At 42.0% G+C, this 13,654-nt stretch overlaps 1 protein-coding gene across 4 annotated transcripts in view; it reads left to right on the top strand.

The window, feature by feature from the left end:
• The window catches only part of ACACA (acetyl-CoA carboxylase alpha), a 130,468-nt gene that overhangs the window by 60,651 nt on the left and 56,163 nt on the right, over positions 1–13,654 (top strand). For all 4 annotated transcript variants that reach the window (XM_059829105.1, XM_059829103.1, XM_059829104.1 and 1 more), the window contains 5 exons: positions 418–633; positions 1,152–1,307; positions 3,144–3,347; positions 5,775–5,930; positions 6,535–6,681. In XM_059829105.1, the coding sequence (XP_059685088.1) occupies positions 418–633; positions 1,152–1,307; positions 3,144–3,347; positions 5,775–5,930; positions 6,535–6,681 (879 nt within the window). The remainder of the gene's footprint in view (positions 1–417; positions 634–1,151; positions 1,308–3,143; positions 3,348–5,774; positions 5,931–6,534; positions 6,682–13,654) is intronic.

Genomic DNA, 13,654 nt, shown 5'->3' with positions numbered 1-13,654 from the left:
TCTGATATTTGGGGATAAAAATTCGTGCATTTGGAAGCCTGACCTGAAGCTTCTGTTTATGCAGATTTTAGTCGCAGTGTAAGAAGGGAGTGTTGGAAGCAGTACAGTGATTCAATACCAAAATTTCTGGCTTCTGCGAAAAAGAGGGTTTTGTGAGGAGTGAGCCTGAGAACTTGCTGTCTTGCAATTTGTCTTCCACTCTCCGTATTTCAACAATTTCAATGCAGCTCTTAGTGCTAATGACTCTGCATGAGAGAAAATTCTGGGTTGGATTCATCTGAATTTTTAGTTTTTTAATGAAATATGAAATTTCGTAAGGGGTGTTGTCTAGTTCTTCCCACCTTCAGTGTTTCAGCTTCTTAACCCACCCTCCTCTTTTACACCCTTTTCTACTGCTATGATGCCGGGTGCCTCCAGTTTGAGGAAGATAGGATTTACCGTCACCTGGAGCCAGCTCTGGCTTTTCAGCTAGAGTTGAACCGAATGCGAAACTTTGATCTCACCGCCATTCCATGTGCCAATCACAAAATGCATCTCTACCTGGGAGCAGCTAAAGTTGAAGTGGGAACAGAAGTGACAGACTACAGGTTCTTCGTGAGGGCTATTATAAGGCATTCAGATCTGGTTACCAAGGTGAGTTTTGTCACCCATGCAAGGTTTCTTTCCAAGACAGTGTCTGAAACGCTGTAAGTCATTCTAGGAACCTGCATGCAAACACGTTACCTGTATAGAGTAGTGTGGATGTGTGCCCTCTCTTCGCTAGTGTTGGTGCTGCAGAAGCACGTCTTCGAAGACCTGGTATTCCTGTGCTTCAGGGAGATTTCTCTGTGGCCCAAGTGGGTACTCAGAAATCCTTGCATTTTGAGGCAACAGTTGTTTCTCGGTGTTTCTCCTGCACCACTGCAGTAATGGTTTGCCCTGTCTGGTTTCGGGTTTATGCTGTCCTAAACGAGAGCACAAGTCAGCCGGGTATGCGAATCCAGGCAGTGGGCACTAAAGATTGTGATGGATCTGTTTCAGGGTTGCATGTCCTGCGGAAACTAATGTAACCTATTTTCTCAGTCAAGTCCTTTTGCAGTTTTTCAAACACTGTATTCTTGGGCTGTAATTTTTGAGTAGAAAGAAAATTATTTGTTGACAATATCTGGCAGGAAGCCTCCTTTGAGTATCTGCAAAATGAGGGAGAGCGATTGCTTTTGGAAGCCATGGATGAGTTGGAGGTGGCATTTAACAATACCAACGTGCGCACTGACTGCAATCACATCTTCTTGAATTTTGTGCCTACTGTCATCATGGACCCATCTAAGGTATGATCTCTTCCCTAGTTCTGAACTGTTTGTTTTTCTTGGGCTTGACTCACCAGAATTAAATGGTCTTTTGTTGCCTTTTTATGCTATGTAAGTGCACTTATTGTTTGAGTATATTTTAATACTGTTTGGTGAATGACATGCAGTTTCTACCAGCCATTTTCTAACAGAAAGCACAAGAAATTGGGGACCGGTGTTAGAAATGGTAATGTGAGGGTCAGTTTAGTTACTCCACAAATACTGGAGTTTTGCTTTTCAGTAAAGAAAGTGGCGTCACATAACTAATGGACATCTCTAACTAAAGGTTGTTTGTTCAGCTGCTAAACCAACTTCTCTTCAAAAGCAGAGAAAATCCTAGTTAAGGCAAGCAATTAGTTTGTTTCACATTAGGAACCTGTCTGGCAGTGAGGAAGGAAGAAAGCTTTCTTTTTTTCTTCCAATCTATGAATAAATACTAAACGTAAGATTTCACAACTAGCAGAGCTCATATTTTTAGTGGAGTAACGCTGTCCTTCAGGCAATGCACCTCACTTCCTCTGTGTAAACTCAGGAACAGTTTATTAAAAATATGGTTTGAATTTGAAACTAAACTTACTTTTTCATTGTGTGTTTGAGAGAAACAATTTTAATAAGGCAATAGCTTTAAATGCTCTTCCGTTTGTTACAAAAGTCCAGATTCTATCCAAATAAAATGTGAGATAAATCATGAACTTAAAAAGAATTTGTAAATTCAGCTATAAAATGAAGTGCCTCGTTTTCATTCTCTGATACAAAACCACAGAGATCAACATTATAAATAAATGAACATTAAGCTTTGTAGAGGCATAAATGAAAGTGTTTGGGCACAAACCATGTTTCTGGTTACCAGAAGCACCACAAAGAAAGTCCCCATAAACTGTAAAGGCTGCACTTAGCTGGAAATCAACATTCTGTTCATGGTTGCCAAAAGATGAGAGCTGACCTTTCCTTATGAGAATAACTGAAAGTTTAGAAAGATGAATTCGTTATCAAAATAAGTATCTCTTGCTTGCTGACTTTTAAATCGTGATTAAAAATTGGTGGCTTAAATCGCTTTTGAATAAATCCTCTCTCGGCGCATCCAAAATCTTTAGTTCCCAGGAAGTTCAGAAGCAGCTGGGATATTCCGCCCCTGGAAGTTAGGCTGCCCTCAGATGTGTACCATGACTTTTCCCTGGGCTGCTGTGGAAAAGAGACTTTTTATTATTTGAAAGAATGTTAAAAACAGCCTATAAATTGCCTTCTTTTAATATGCGCTATTTGCCAACAGTAGTATATTATAAAGTTTAATAGAACACCAGAAGGCCAAGCTCCAAGTAGTAATTGCTTTGTTGATTTAAAGCACCGTACCGCATGTGCGGTGAAACATGATTATTGTGCATATAAGTGCTACATAACTGTTTGTCAAGGATTTCACTTTCTTGCATTTTGTAGTTCTTAGCTGTGAGCTATGCCCGCAGGAAGAAAGGTGGGTGACGGGGAAGCAGTGGGCACGCTGTGCCTTGCTGGGGCATGATGTGCCGTGAGGGAAAAGGGATGTGAAGCCAGTGCTGTCCCTCTACCTCGGTAGTCCCCAGGTTGAGTTCAGTTCCTGCCTATCTCAAGGCTCATTAGGGTGAGGACGGACGGGCCGCCGAGGTTCCGTATCGGCACTGGCCATGTGCTGCTGTTTGGTGCTTCCATCTCTCCTCTGCTGTGATGTTCCCCGGCACGCTGGGGTGCCCCTTTGAGCAGGACCTTACAGCAGCAGGATGGAGGGGTGACAAAGCAGTGGATGTGTCCAGAAAGGTGAGGGAAATTCTCCTTGTGTGTTTTAAGATCGAAGAATCTGTGCGGAGCATGGTGATGCGCTACGGGAGTCGCCTGTGGAAGCTCCGCGTCCTCCAAGCCGAGCTGAAGATCAACATCCGTTTGACACCGACTGGGAAGGCAATTCCCATTCGTCTCTTCTTGACCAATGAGTCGGGCTACTACTTGGACATCAGCCTGTACAAAGAAGTGACGGACTCCAGAACGGGACAGGTACGGTTCCGTATGGCTCCATGGCTTGATGAGTAAATTATTTGAGGGGGAGACATTCTACCTGATGAAGCTCTTCTGTGGTTTGCAGTGTTTTCGGGTAGTACAAAATTGCCATTCAACTTTGCCAAAAGAAGAAGAATGTACCATTGTAAGATAATCTTGCTATAGGCGTGTAGGTGTGCAAAATGTAATCAGTTATGTAAAAGTGCGTATCTTGTAATTGTTTTGTACATACCTTCAGTCATCTGTACATCTGTTTTCATCTGTGGCAGAGTGCTCAAAAAAGTAGTAGGAAAGTAATCACTGTTGGTGCTCATCTTGTAGGTTGTAATAAAAAATATTATTAATTATATGTTTCCCTGAGTAGATAGAGAAAATCTGTGGACTTGTCTTTTAAATTCTAAAGATATAGGGAATGACTGGGGTAGGAGGATATAAAATTATTGAAGGTGCTTTTATATCATTTTTATGAAGCATAATGGGCTCTTTTGTAATGGTTGTGGCTATTCTGGTATTTCTTCTTTTCTTGGCATAGGAATAGTGTGGTTAACTGAAATACCTACATATGCTAAAATACATGGAGCATAGGATGCATGAAAAATATTTAAATACAGAAATATTTACATCTCCCTCCGTAATAATCTCTCTGCCATGCAGTAGTAGCAGCAGAATAAATCACTTGGGCAGCGTTAATGTTGAACACAAAGTGCTGAGTCACCTTTTCTCCCCCTCTTCTCCATTTAAATTTCTCCAGCAAGCTGCCTGGCCGTACAGTCTGTCCGGTTCTGGAGATCCTAGAACAGATAGTGTCTGTGTGTTTTACTTCACTTCTGCCTTTGAGTGGAGATGACGAAAGAAAAGGACATTTTAAGAGTCTCCAGTAGCTGAGCTTAACAGTTGAGTTTTGTGAGTCATTTGTGAAGGTCACCTTTCCTTTTAAACTCCGTCTCTGATGAGCTTTATGTTTTTAAAGCTGGGAGAATGCACTTGCGTCTGTACAGCTTGTAGCAACTTTTCCAATATTTGATTTTTTAATTTGGTTTCACACACACACCCCCGATATTAAACCAGTTCTATTAAAAAAATTGTACTGATAGGAATTATTTCAATTTACTCTTTGAGTAGTTGGGAGGAAGGTTTCTCTTAAAAAACTAACACCTTCAAACTTTGTAAGAAACTTTTGGTAAATCTTCCCCCTCATGACAGAGGTTTAGAGGATAGGTTCAGATCTCTGTATTTTTTCCTGTGTTTTCAGAGGGTTATTTTGAACTTAGAGAATTCTTTTTAAAAAAATTCAAACATTACTGATGTACTGGGTGCTGGGCACTTCCGTGACTTCTGAAGAATGGAAAAATTCTCTCATCATGAGAGAATGACCCTGATCTCTTGCTTCGCAGTTTCTGCGGTAATGAGTGGCGATGCTCAGTACAGACTTCTCCAGTTCCCACAGAACTGCTCAGAAGGTTTCCAGAGATTTAAGGAGAATTGGTCCTCAAGTGCAGTAACAGATCCTAACACAGGCACTGTCACAAATGCTTGTTACCCTGAATCAATATTTCTCCCATTGAAGAAGCTACTTCACAAAGCAACATTTGTGAAGACTGAAGAGAGCATGAACTACTATTTATGCTTTATTTACTGAATTTTATCTTTAGTGGAATTCTGCAATTAATTCGCCTTCAATTAGAAAGAGATCGGCCATTTGTAACATCAGATGCGATCCCTGCTCTGTTAAAAACAGCCTCATCATGTTGCTTCTGTCAGGCGTGTTTCTGTTAAGCAGCGTTTGTGCAGTGTTGTCCCAGTTAAGCAGTGCTCCTCCTGTTTCTCAGCTGAAATAGATTTCCTTCTGAGTTCTGGCTGAGTGGAATATATAGTGCCATGAAGCATGGCAGCTGATAATTCATGTTGCTACTCTGGGAAAATCTTTTAAACTTATAATATCAAAGCTTCAAGCCAAATGACATATGCAAGTCTTGACCTAGCTTCCATGATCAGTCAGTGGAGATATGGATACCGTGCTGTTCGACTACATAAATAACAGAGTTCTCCTCTCTGCTCCTAGCTATCGCAATCCATCGGCATAGATACGGTGTCAGGGGAAATACTGGTGAATGTGAAGTCATCTAAGTCACAGGCTTTTTTTTCTGTGGGGATGCGGCTCTGTTCACTTCGCTTTCTGCTGTGATATGGTAATAAGTCAGTGATACTCAGATCCATGCAGTAATGGTCCAGCACTGTCTCCAAAGGGTAGTAATGCATGATGAAGCATGGTCTTACAGGATATGCGAGTATTAACGTATTTGTAGAGAACAGAAACAAGCCTGATCACTCTGGAATGTCCTGATGATTTTTGGTAAAATTGGGGTGAGATGGGTGTATGGAACCAGTGGATTAAACTGTAATTGGTCGTGTTTTGTGCCGCAGATTATGTTCCAGGCGTATGGGGATAAGCAGGGACCGCTTCATGGGATGCTGATCAATACCCCTTACGTCACCAAAGACCTGCTTCAGTCCAAGAGATTCCAGGCCCAGTCTTTAGGGACATCATATGTCTATGACATTCCTGAGATGTTTCGGCAGGTGAGTGTTCTCAAGGCCCAGTGGGTTGTTCTAAACTTTTGTACGTGCAAAGCACTTCTATCAGTTGCCATCCTCGCTTGTCAGGGAAGCAAGTGGCCTGAGTGGCTAACAGTGGTCTCCCAGGGTCTGTGCTGCTATGGTTTGAGTCTACTTGGAAAGAAATTAGAACTCTTGATACACTGCTGCTATAGTTCCATTAATAAGTCAAACAGTAGAAGCTGAAACATAAACCATCTTGCATTTCTTGTTTATGTTTCTTTGTTTTCCCACCCTGTTATCCAGCCTTCCTAGAGGGTTGGACAGTGCAGAGGTGATAGTTCCTAGGGTAGGACTCATACATCATTAAATGTGTTAATGAGTTGCAGAATTGATTGTGTATCTGATCTGCTGAGTTCTATCCTGAGTCGCATAATTTGAATTACGCTCCTTTGAGTGAAACTGTTTCATAGTTCAAATGCCAAAGTGATACCCACTGACTATTGTCAGTCAGATTGGGAGGAGGGATATTTCAGAGTGTTCTGTCTTGAATATTAAGTCACAGTGGATTGAATAAAAATATTTGCCGATGATGTTCTTAACAAGAATTTATGTTTTCATCCTCTAGTCTTTGATTAAACTGTGGGAGTCTATGAATGAACATGCATTCCTGCCAACACCGCCGCTGCCTTCTGACATACTAACGTACACTGAATTGGTGTTGGATGATCAGGGCCAGCTCGTGCACATGAACAGGCTGCCGGGAGGAAATGAGGCAAGTTGCACTTTCTTTAATGCTATTTTTCTTTCCATGTCCTGCAGTACATTGTGTTTTGGACTAGGCTTGACAATTGTAATGAAAATTTACCAGCCAGGCACAAAATCTATTCATTCAGTCTTTCACAGATGAAATCTCTCTCTTGAAAATTAGATTTTTGTTTCATTAAAAATTAATACCTTCCATACAATGGGTATTTTAACCTCCATAGTAAATGATGATTCCATTTCAAACCTGTGCCTATGCTGTTTTTCCTTCATAATTAAAAAGTGCTCATTCAGCTATTCCAGGTAACCGGGGTTTGTATTTGAGCAAAATATGTTTTACAAGACTAAATAGAAATGTTTTCATTTGCTTAAAAAACGAAAAACCAATTTTATGCTTTCCATTTAAATACTCACCATGAGGACACTGGCAAGGTGTGTGCAACATCCCCCTCTAGTGAGTGATTTACTTGAGACTAACAACCTGCTAATGCTGTTGGGATAATAGAGTTACTCCTTCAGCTCAAGCAGGAGGAGGCTGTACTGTTGTGGTGGGCTTCTGCTGGTGTGTTGTTACATTAGCAAGCCAAAGACTGCAGCACTGAAATGACTGGAGAATAAAGCTGACTAGTAGAAGATGTGTTTATTTTTTTTACCTAGGCTAGGTGGGATTCAGTAAGTGAGTGTTCCTACAGTGATTTAAATTTGGGCAGTTCTTAGTGGTGGTATCATATATTTTTTTCTTGGCATCGTTTAACCAGCACCATCCTTTTACTAGATATATAACTTAAGGTTTGCAAAAGTTCTGTTCAAAAACATCACGTATAGTGACGAGAGGAAGTAGGGGTTTTAGTCACTATTTACTGCATGTATCTTGTCAGGGGAAGGTTTTGAATATGATGTTTTCAAACTGAACCTAATCAGTAAATGGTGACTCTGGGAGCACTGCGTCCTTGTCTTTTGCTGGCCTATAGGAGAAATGTTTTAACCAGTATAATTAAACCTGAAATGAGCTATTCCCTGCATTCTTAGTGAAAGCTGAGGCTGCAGTGCTGTGGAGGCTTATGCCATCATCTTTCTCTCTTTCTCTGCTCTCATTCAGCGTTTGAGTGGATGGTGGCTGGGGAAATAGCAAAGTCCCTCAGGGACGTAGCTCTGTTCTTGCTGAAATTACAAGCACAGAGCTGCCTGGGCATGAACATGTAGTGTTTACTCTGCCAGTATGAATACAAATAGTCTTATTATAAGAGATTCTGTACCCAAAGACCACCAAAAAAAATTAGGAGGTTTTTTTAACCCTTGGTAGACTTTGTTGTGCTCAATCTGAAAAGAAATTACATGGCTGTTGTGGAGTGCATAGTGTTATCTAATGCACAGGTTCGGGCCCTGCCTCTGTGGTTGTTACACCAAGGGGTTGAGTCACTGGAAAGTGAGATAAACAACGGGAAAATATAATGTTCCCCCCACATTTTTCAGTCTGGCTGCTGAAGATTGCTTCTTGTAGAGGTATATGGCAGACTCTAACGTGCTTTTTAATAACTTCCCAGAAACGAGGTGAGGGCGCCGGCCGCAGAGATGGAATCCCAGGCCAGGGTTCAGTGTCTCGGGGAAGCCTAGAGAGTGGTGAGGCTGAGGAAGTGCCCTGTGCCTCCCCAGAGAGGCGTGCAGCTCACAGCTGGGAGTGCTGAACTGTCAGCCTGGCCTGTCTGCAGCTGGACGAGTTGCTGTAGGACCATGTGCCGCTGGAATGAGGCTTCAGGCTTAGGTATTGAATTCTGTTACCAATAGCCACTGCACACAATAGCGCTCATTCACAGGTGAGAGCGGACAATCTGAGGAAGAGGTTCCAGCAGCAGTCTGAAGGACGGGTGACATTCAGGAGGCGACGAGCTGCCAAACAGATTCATTCCTCCGTGCTGCACTTTCTTTATCTGGATGAGCTGACTTTAGGCTTTTACGGTTTAATTTCGTTCAGCAAAGGAAACAAATTTTCACAAACGTGCACTCAAGTTTCTCTTTCCAAAGAAGATGGCTGCAGGGGTGGAGAAGGAAGAGACAGGATGCTTGATAAATTCAGAGCATAAGCCTTTTCTTTGTTAAGGCTGTAAGTGGATCCATTCTGTTCTTTTTTGAGAATCAGTCTGCATAGCATCTGGGCAGAGAAATACAGCATCTTATCTGCCCGGAAGCAAAGATCCTTGGGGCAATCCATCTATGTGGCAGTAGCTGGTAGTATTGCATAGGAAGAGGAGGCATGCCACAAGGAGCAGGAGAAAATATTAATTGGTTCTGCACTTCTTCCATGGGATACAATGGTGAACCATTCTCAAAATATGGCACATTTCCTTGGCTCTCTAAACTTGTCTGAATTTGTTAAGGAAGAGTTTTGTCCTCAGATCGATGTATTTGACTTCAAAATGCCAGAAGTCCATATACACTGCAAATCGTGTTACAGGGGAGATGATCCCTAAAGAAATGGGTACAGCGGGGAAGTCGAGGTTCCCAAGCTTTGCAGTGGCTTACTTGGTAGCCTTAGTCGAAGTTTTCACTGCTTCCGTTTGTTCACATCCTAATAAGATGGGACTGCTTTGGGGCGTTACGAGGATAAGTATAAGGAAATATCTTTCAAGAGTCTTTGAATTTGTACTTGCTAAGTAAGTGCTGGATGTTATGTTATACGGCATTCCCCCAGGTTTGGTTAGTAACTCTTGATGGTCAGTGCCAATGGGCTCTGTGCCCCGGTGATCCAGGGGCGTGAGCTGTTTCCAGTTCAGACCCCAGTGAGCTGACAGGCGGCAGTGCTTGGTAGGAACTTTCCAAGTAAATTTGATTTTTTTTTTTTTCTTTTTCTTTCTTTCTTCCCAGCAAAAGTTGCTGATTTTCTGAATCCAAAGTCTTTTGAGAAATTCTACATCATGTGTTTTTTACTAAAGAGGAAATTTCTGTTGTAAGCTTCTGACTGTCGTAAATATAGCTGCTGTTCAGTTCATTTAGGTTCCTAGTACTGTTCTGCTTGTTTTAGATCAGAGACTCAAACACAGCTATTCCCCCATTGCAAGTGAGTGCCTTACCATCGAGGTATCAGCTGTTCTGAGGCAGGGCTTGTCTTTCCTGTTGGAGCTGTGCTACACAGTATGAACAACTACATTTTCTGTATGTGAAAAGGGGTCAAGACACTCTTCCTCTTAAAGCATTCAGCTGAGCTGAGTGCCCTAATTGTTTTAGCTAGCAGGCGAAATTGAGAAACCAGCATAAAATCCAGGAGATTCGTGGTCAGTGTGTTCCAGCTGATGTCAACAACAGAAGTTCCAATCCCTGTTCTACTACAGGGCAGAGCAGGAGCTCGAAGCTGAGTTTCTCCTGTCCTCTCAGAGTTTGTAAGCAGCGTTCTGGGCTAACCTGGCTATGTTTTTAGGAAAATCTGTGAAATGGGAATTCTCAAGAACTTTCACAGTACCAGAGGTTTTCCTCCGCTTAGCTTGCCACCACTTCTCGTAGCCCACCACCTCATTTGGCAGTAATTATCTCTTTGCTGGCAGTCTCAAGAAAGAAGCCAAGGACTTAATGGACCATGAAAATACAACTTGCTATTTATTCCTAGACAGTGCTTGCTCCCTCTGAGCAGAGGATCCTCTGCCTTGTCGTGGCCACGCGAGGGAGCTTGCAGTGCTGCTGGCCCTGCCGCCTGCCCTTGCGGCACAGGAGACATCACTAATGCAGGGCCTTTTTCCAACCCCTTGTCTACTCAGTGCAGCCAGAGTTCTTCCTGAAGCGCGTCTGCTCTCTCTTTGGACTGCAGATAGAATCCTGGATGTTGCCCAGAGCTTTCTTCTAGATGGTTTCTGTTCTGGATCCTTCATGTTAAGCTTGTGAACTGTGTCCTGGTCTCTAGTTACTCTCTTTTTTGGGGGTTGGGTTTTTTTTGTGTGTCCTCTATTACTAGTCTGGCTGCTTTGGCACCTCTGCTCACACGTGAGACCGTTCTGATAAGCTCTGTCTGCTACCATAGGATTTCAGTAAGCCAACACCCTTGACAAGACTGAATATGCCATACTAAAAAGTTGAGATCAGTTTGTAAATAATTCTCAGAGCCAGCAGGTGTAGAAGGGAGCTGAAGACGACAGCATTTTATCAGCAGAATCAAACACCAGTCGATAGCTCCCTTCTAATGCACCTAAGTAAAGACTAAATAGACTTTGGGACAAATGGGGTATAATTTATTGTACAACTGTGAGCATATCAAGAACTAAGCACCAGAGGTGGATGCTCAGCCTGACTCCAGTCTGACTCTTAAGGTAGACATGGACCATTGAAATGTACAGAGTTTATATAGGTGGGAGGAAAAAAAAAACATTTGTAGTTGTTTGTAATCTTATGCATTTTACTCTAAAATATCTTCAAGAAGAAAATTTTAAGTTCATACCACCATAAGAGGAGCTGGTGGCCATCCTCTGGGAGCCTTTTGCCCTGGCAGCTCACCTCTGTCCTGCCTGTCATCTAAGCCTCTGATGTTGCTCTGTAGTTATGTGGCCGTGCGAAAATGGGGAAATCCCTGAAAGAGTCAGAAATTGTGTGAACACAGACAAGTGAACAGGGCTAGAGTTCAGAAGCGTATGGCAACTAGCACGGTATTTAAAAATGTGTCGGTTGCAGCAGCTCTGCTGAAGACACAACTTATAATGTAGTGACACCCTCTTCAAATGCCCATTGAAGACAGCTTTGTTCCGAAGATTAGCATATTAGCTGAAATCTTAGTGTGAAAAGGTAATTCCCTCAGCCTGTTGGAGACCTCAATATATTGTCATTCTTGAGCTGGGCATTCTGATGTTTTTCTATGGCATTTTATCTATTTTGACTACCATTTACCGTGATCCTCTGGCACTAGGACTGCACCATCTGCTGATAAGACCCAACTAATCTTCAAGGACAAGGAGAAAGTGAGTGTAAGGAGTGCCTGCAGCAACACCCCACATTACCCTTCATCTCAGTCTCATGCAGTGTCCATGTAAAATGTGTCGTTTTCCCTATTGGCACTAGATGTCACAGTTTTTCCTTCTCAGTAGCATGAGGATCAGAAATAATCCATAATCAGAGCTGTTAGCTGGAGCGTTGGCAGGCACCCTTCCTTGTGAATGTGGGAAGGTTTGGCCAGGTGAAATTCAGGACGGCGGTGGGCAGAGGGCTGCTGAAACTCTGCTTTGGCAGCTCCCTGGATTGCCTGGGGCTGAAAGGTGTAGCTAATGAATTTTATACAAGCAAAGCTTAATAGCTGAACTGCATGTTCTGCTTTGTCACCCCATGTCCCTGCATTTTATGACAGGCGCAGGGTATTAAAACATCCGCTGGGCTACTTATGGCAGATGGTAAGTACTTGAGGAAAAGCAGAGAATGGGTGACAGCAAAGTCAGTGGATTCACATGAAGGTGAAGGAAAATGCCCGTGCAATCTTCTCCCCCCGCCCCAGCCCCACCACTATTTTTCCCAGAGATTACTGTAAAAATAGTTGTTTCTCTTTGGGTTTCCCAACCCTTCATCTTGATGAGTTCTGGGAACAATCCTGACCTGAAGGCTCTTCTGGCAGTAGGAATGGGTTTAAATAACAGGGAAGCTGGACAACTATTTGTGCCGCACGGCAAGTGGTGTCTCCTGATCTGAAATACTCGTGATGCAATTTCTGAAGGTGATCGTCCTTTGGCAGAATAATTTTAGCCCCTATCAATAAGATTCTCAGAGGTCACAATGAGACATGGGGTAGGGATCAGGACAGAGCGTGTTTTTGTCATGGTGAAGAGTGTTATTTTTAGTAAAAGGTGGAATATAATACAAATTATATTTTTATTATGATTTATATTATTGTTTATTATGTTTATATTATTGACAAGTGGAATATAATACAAATTAAGAGGGTCCCTCTAGCATCACTGCAAGCTGATTTTTTTTTTTTCTCGCTTATATGCCCAGCTCATTTAATGGAACTTTAAGAGTAGCAGATGTGTGCATGGGAGGATGGGACTGGTGCGGGGGGTCTTCTCAACTCTGTCAGACTTGGGATGGATGCAAGTCCCAGTGTATGTGGAGCATCTCCTTAGCTGAACAGTGGCTGTACAGTTAAGCAGGAGTACTGTGTAATACCTTGAATTGTTTGAAGGGTTAATATTCATGCAGATCAGTATCTCCAATGTGCTGTTTCTCACAGTGTTGTAGACGTGGTATCTCCCATGGCCTGATTTTTGAAAAGGTACCTGTATGCTAGAGCCATACTAGAAGTTCAAGATTTGAAAAGACTTTCCTTACAGAACCAGAGGTTATGAGTCTCTAACATATACATTTGAGTTAGAATTTATCATTATTTAAACGATGACTTTTTGGAAGGTTATAAGTAAATCCTTTTTTTTTTTTCTATAATCAGATATGACTGTTGAATTTCATAATACAATCAAACAAATACAGAATTTTAATGTTGTTACCTTTCTTGTAATTCTTTTATCAGTTTTTTACATTTAAATCACACCTCTAATAAGTGTTTGTGATATTTGTTAACGCTTTACAAAAGTCAAGTTCTTGGGCAGGAAATAACCCCACACATCACAGGTGAGGCTCTCAGAGGACGCTGAAAGCAGTGACCGCCCAAATCATGTCTTATTCAAAGAGCAGCTAGAGCTCCAAATTTCTTGAAGGGTTTTAAAATCCTCCAATACAAGCATTACTAGATCAGAGATATAAGTGGTGGTGCAGAGTTTTATTCTCTATTTTGATATATATGTTTGAACACGTGTGTGTATATGGATGATATGGATACTGTAGACAAGAAAGTTCTTGCCTACAAGAAAGCTCCTGATCAAGGTTTTCTGTCACTCACTGTAATATATCTTCATCTGTTTGTAACTTCACCAGATGCAAACTATTTCAGCTGCAGTTTTCAAGCCTTACACTCTGCCTAGGGAGAAGTTATTTATTGTGTAGTTTGGAAAGCTTCATCAAAAATG

Source organism: Gavia stellata, chromosome 25 (assembly GCF_030936135.1).
Source record: "Gavia stellata isolate bGavSte3 chromosome 25, bGavSte3.hap2, whole genome shotgun sequence".
Taxonomy (NCBI): Eukaryota; Metazoa; Chordata; class Aves; order Gaviiformes; family Gaviidae; genus Gavia; species Gavia stellata.
This window is presented reverse-complemented; position numbering and strand designations above follow the sequence as displayed.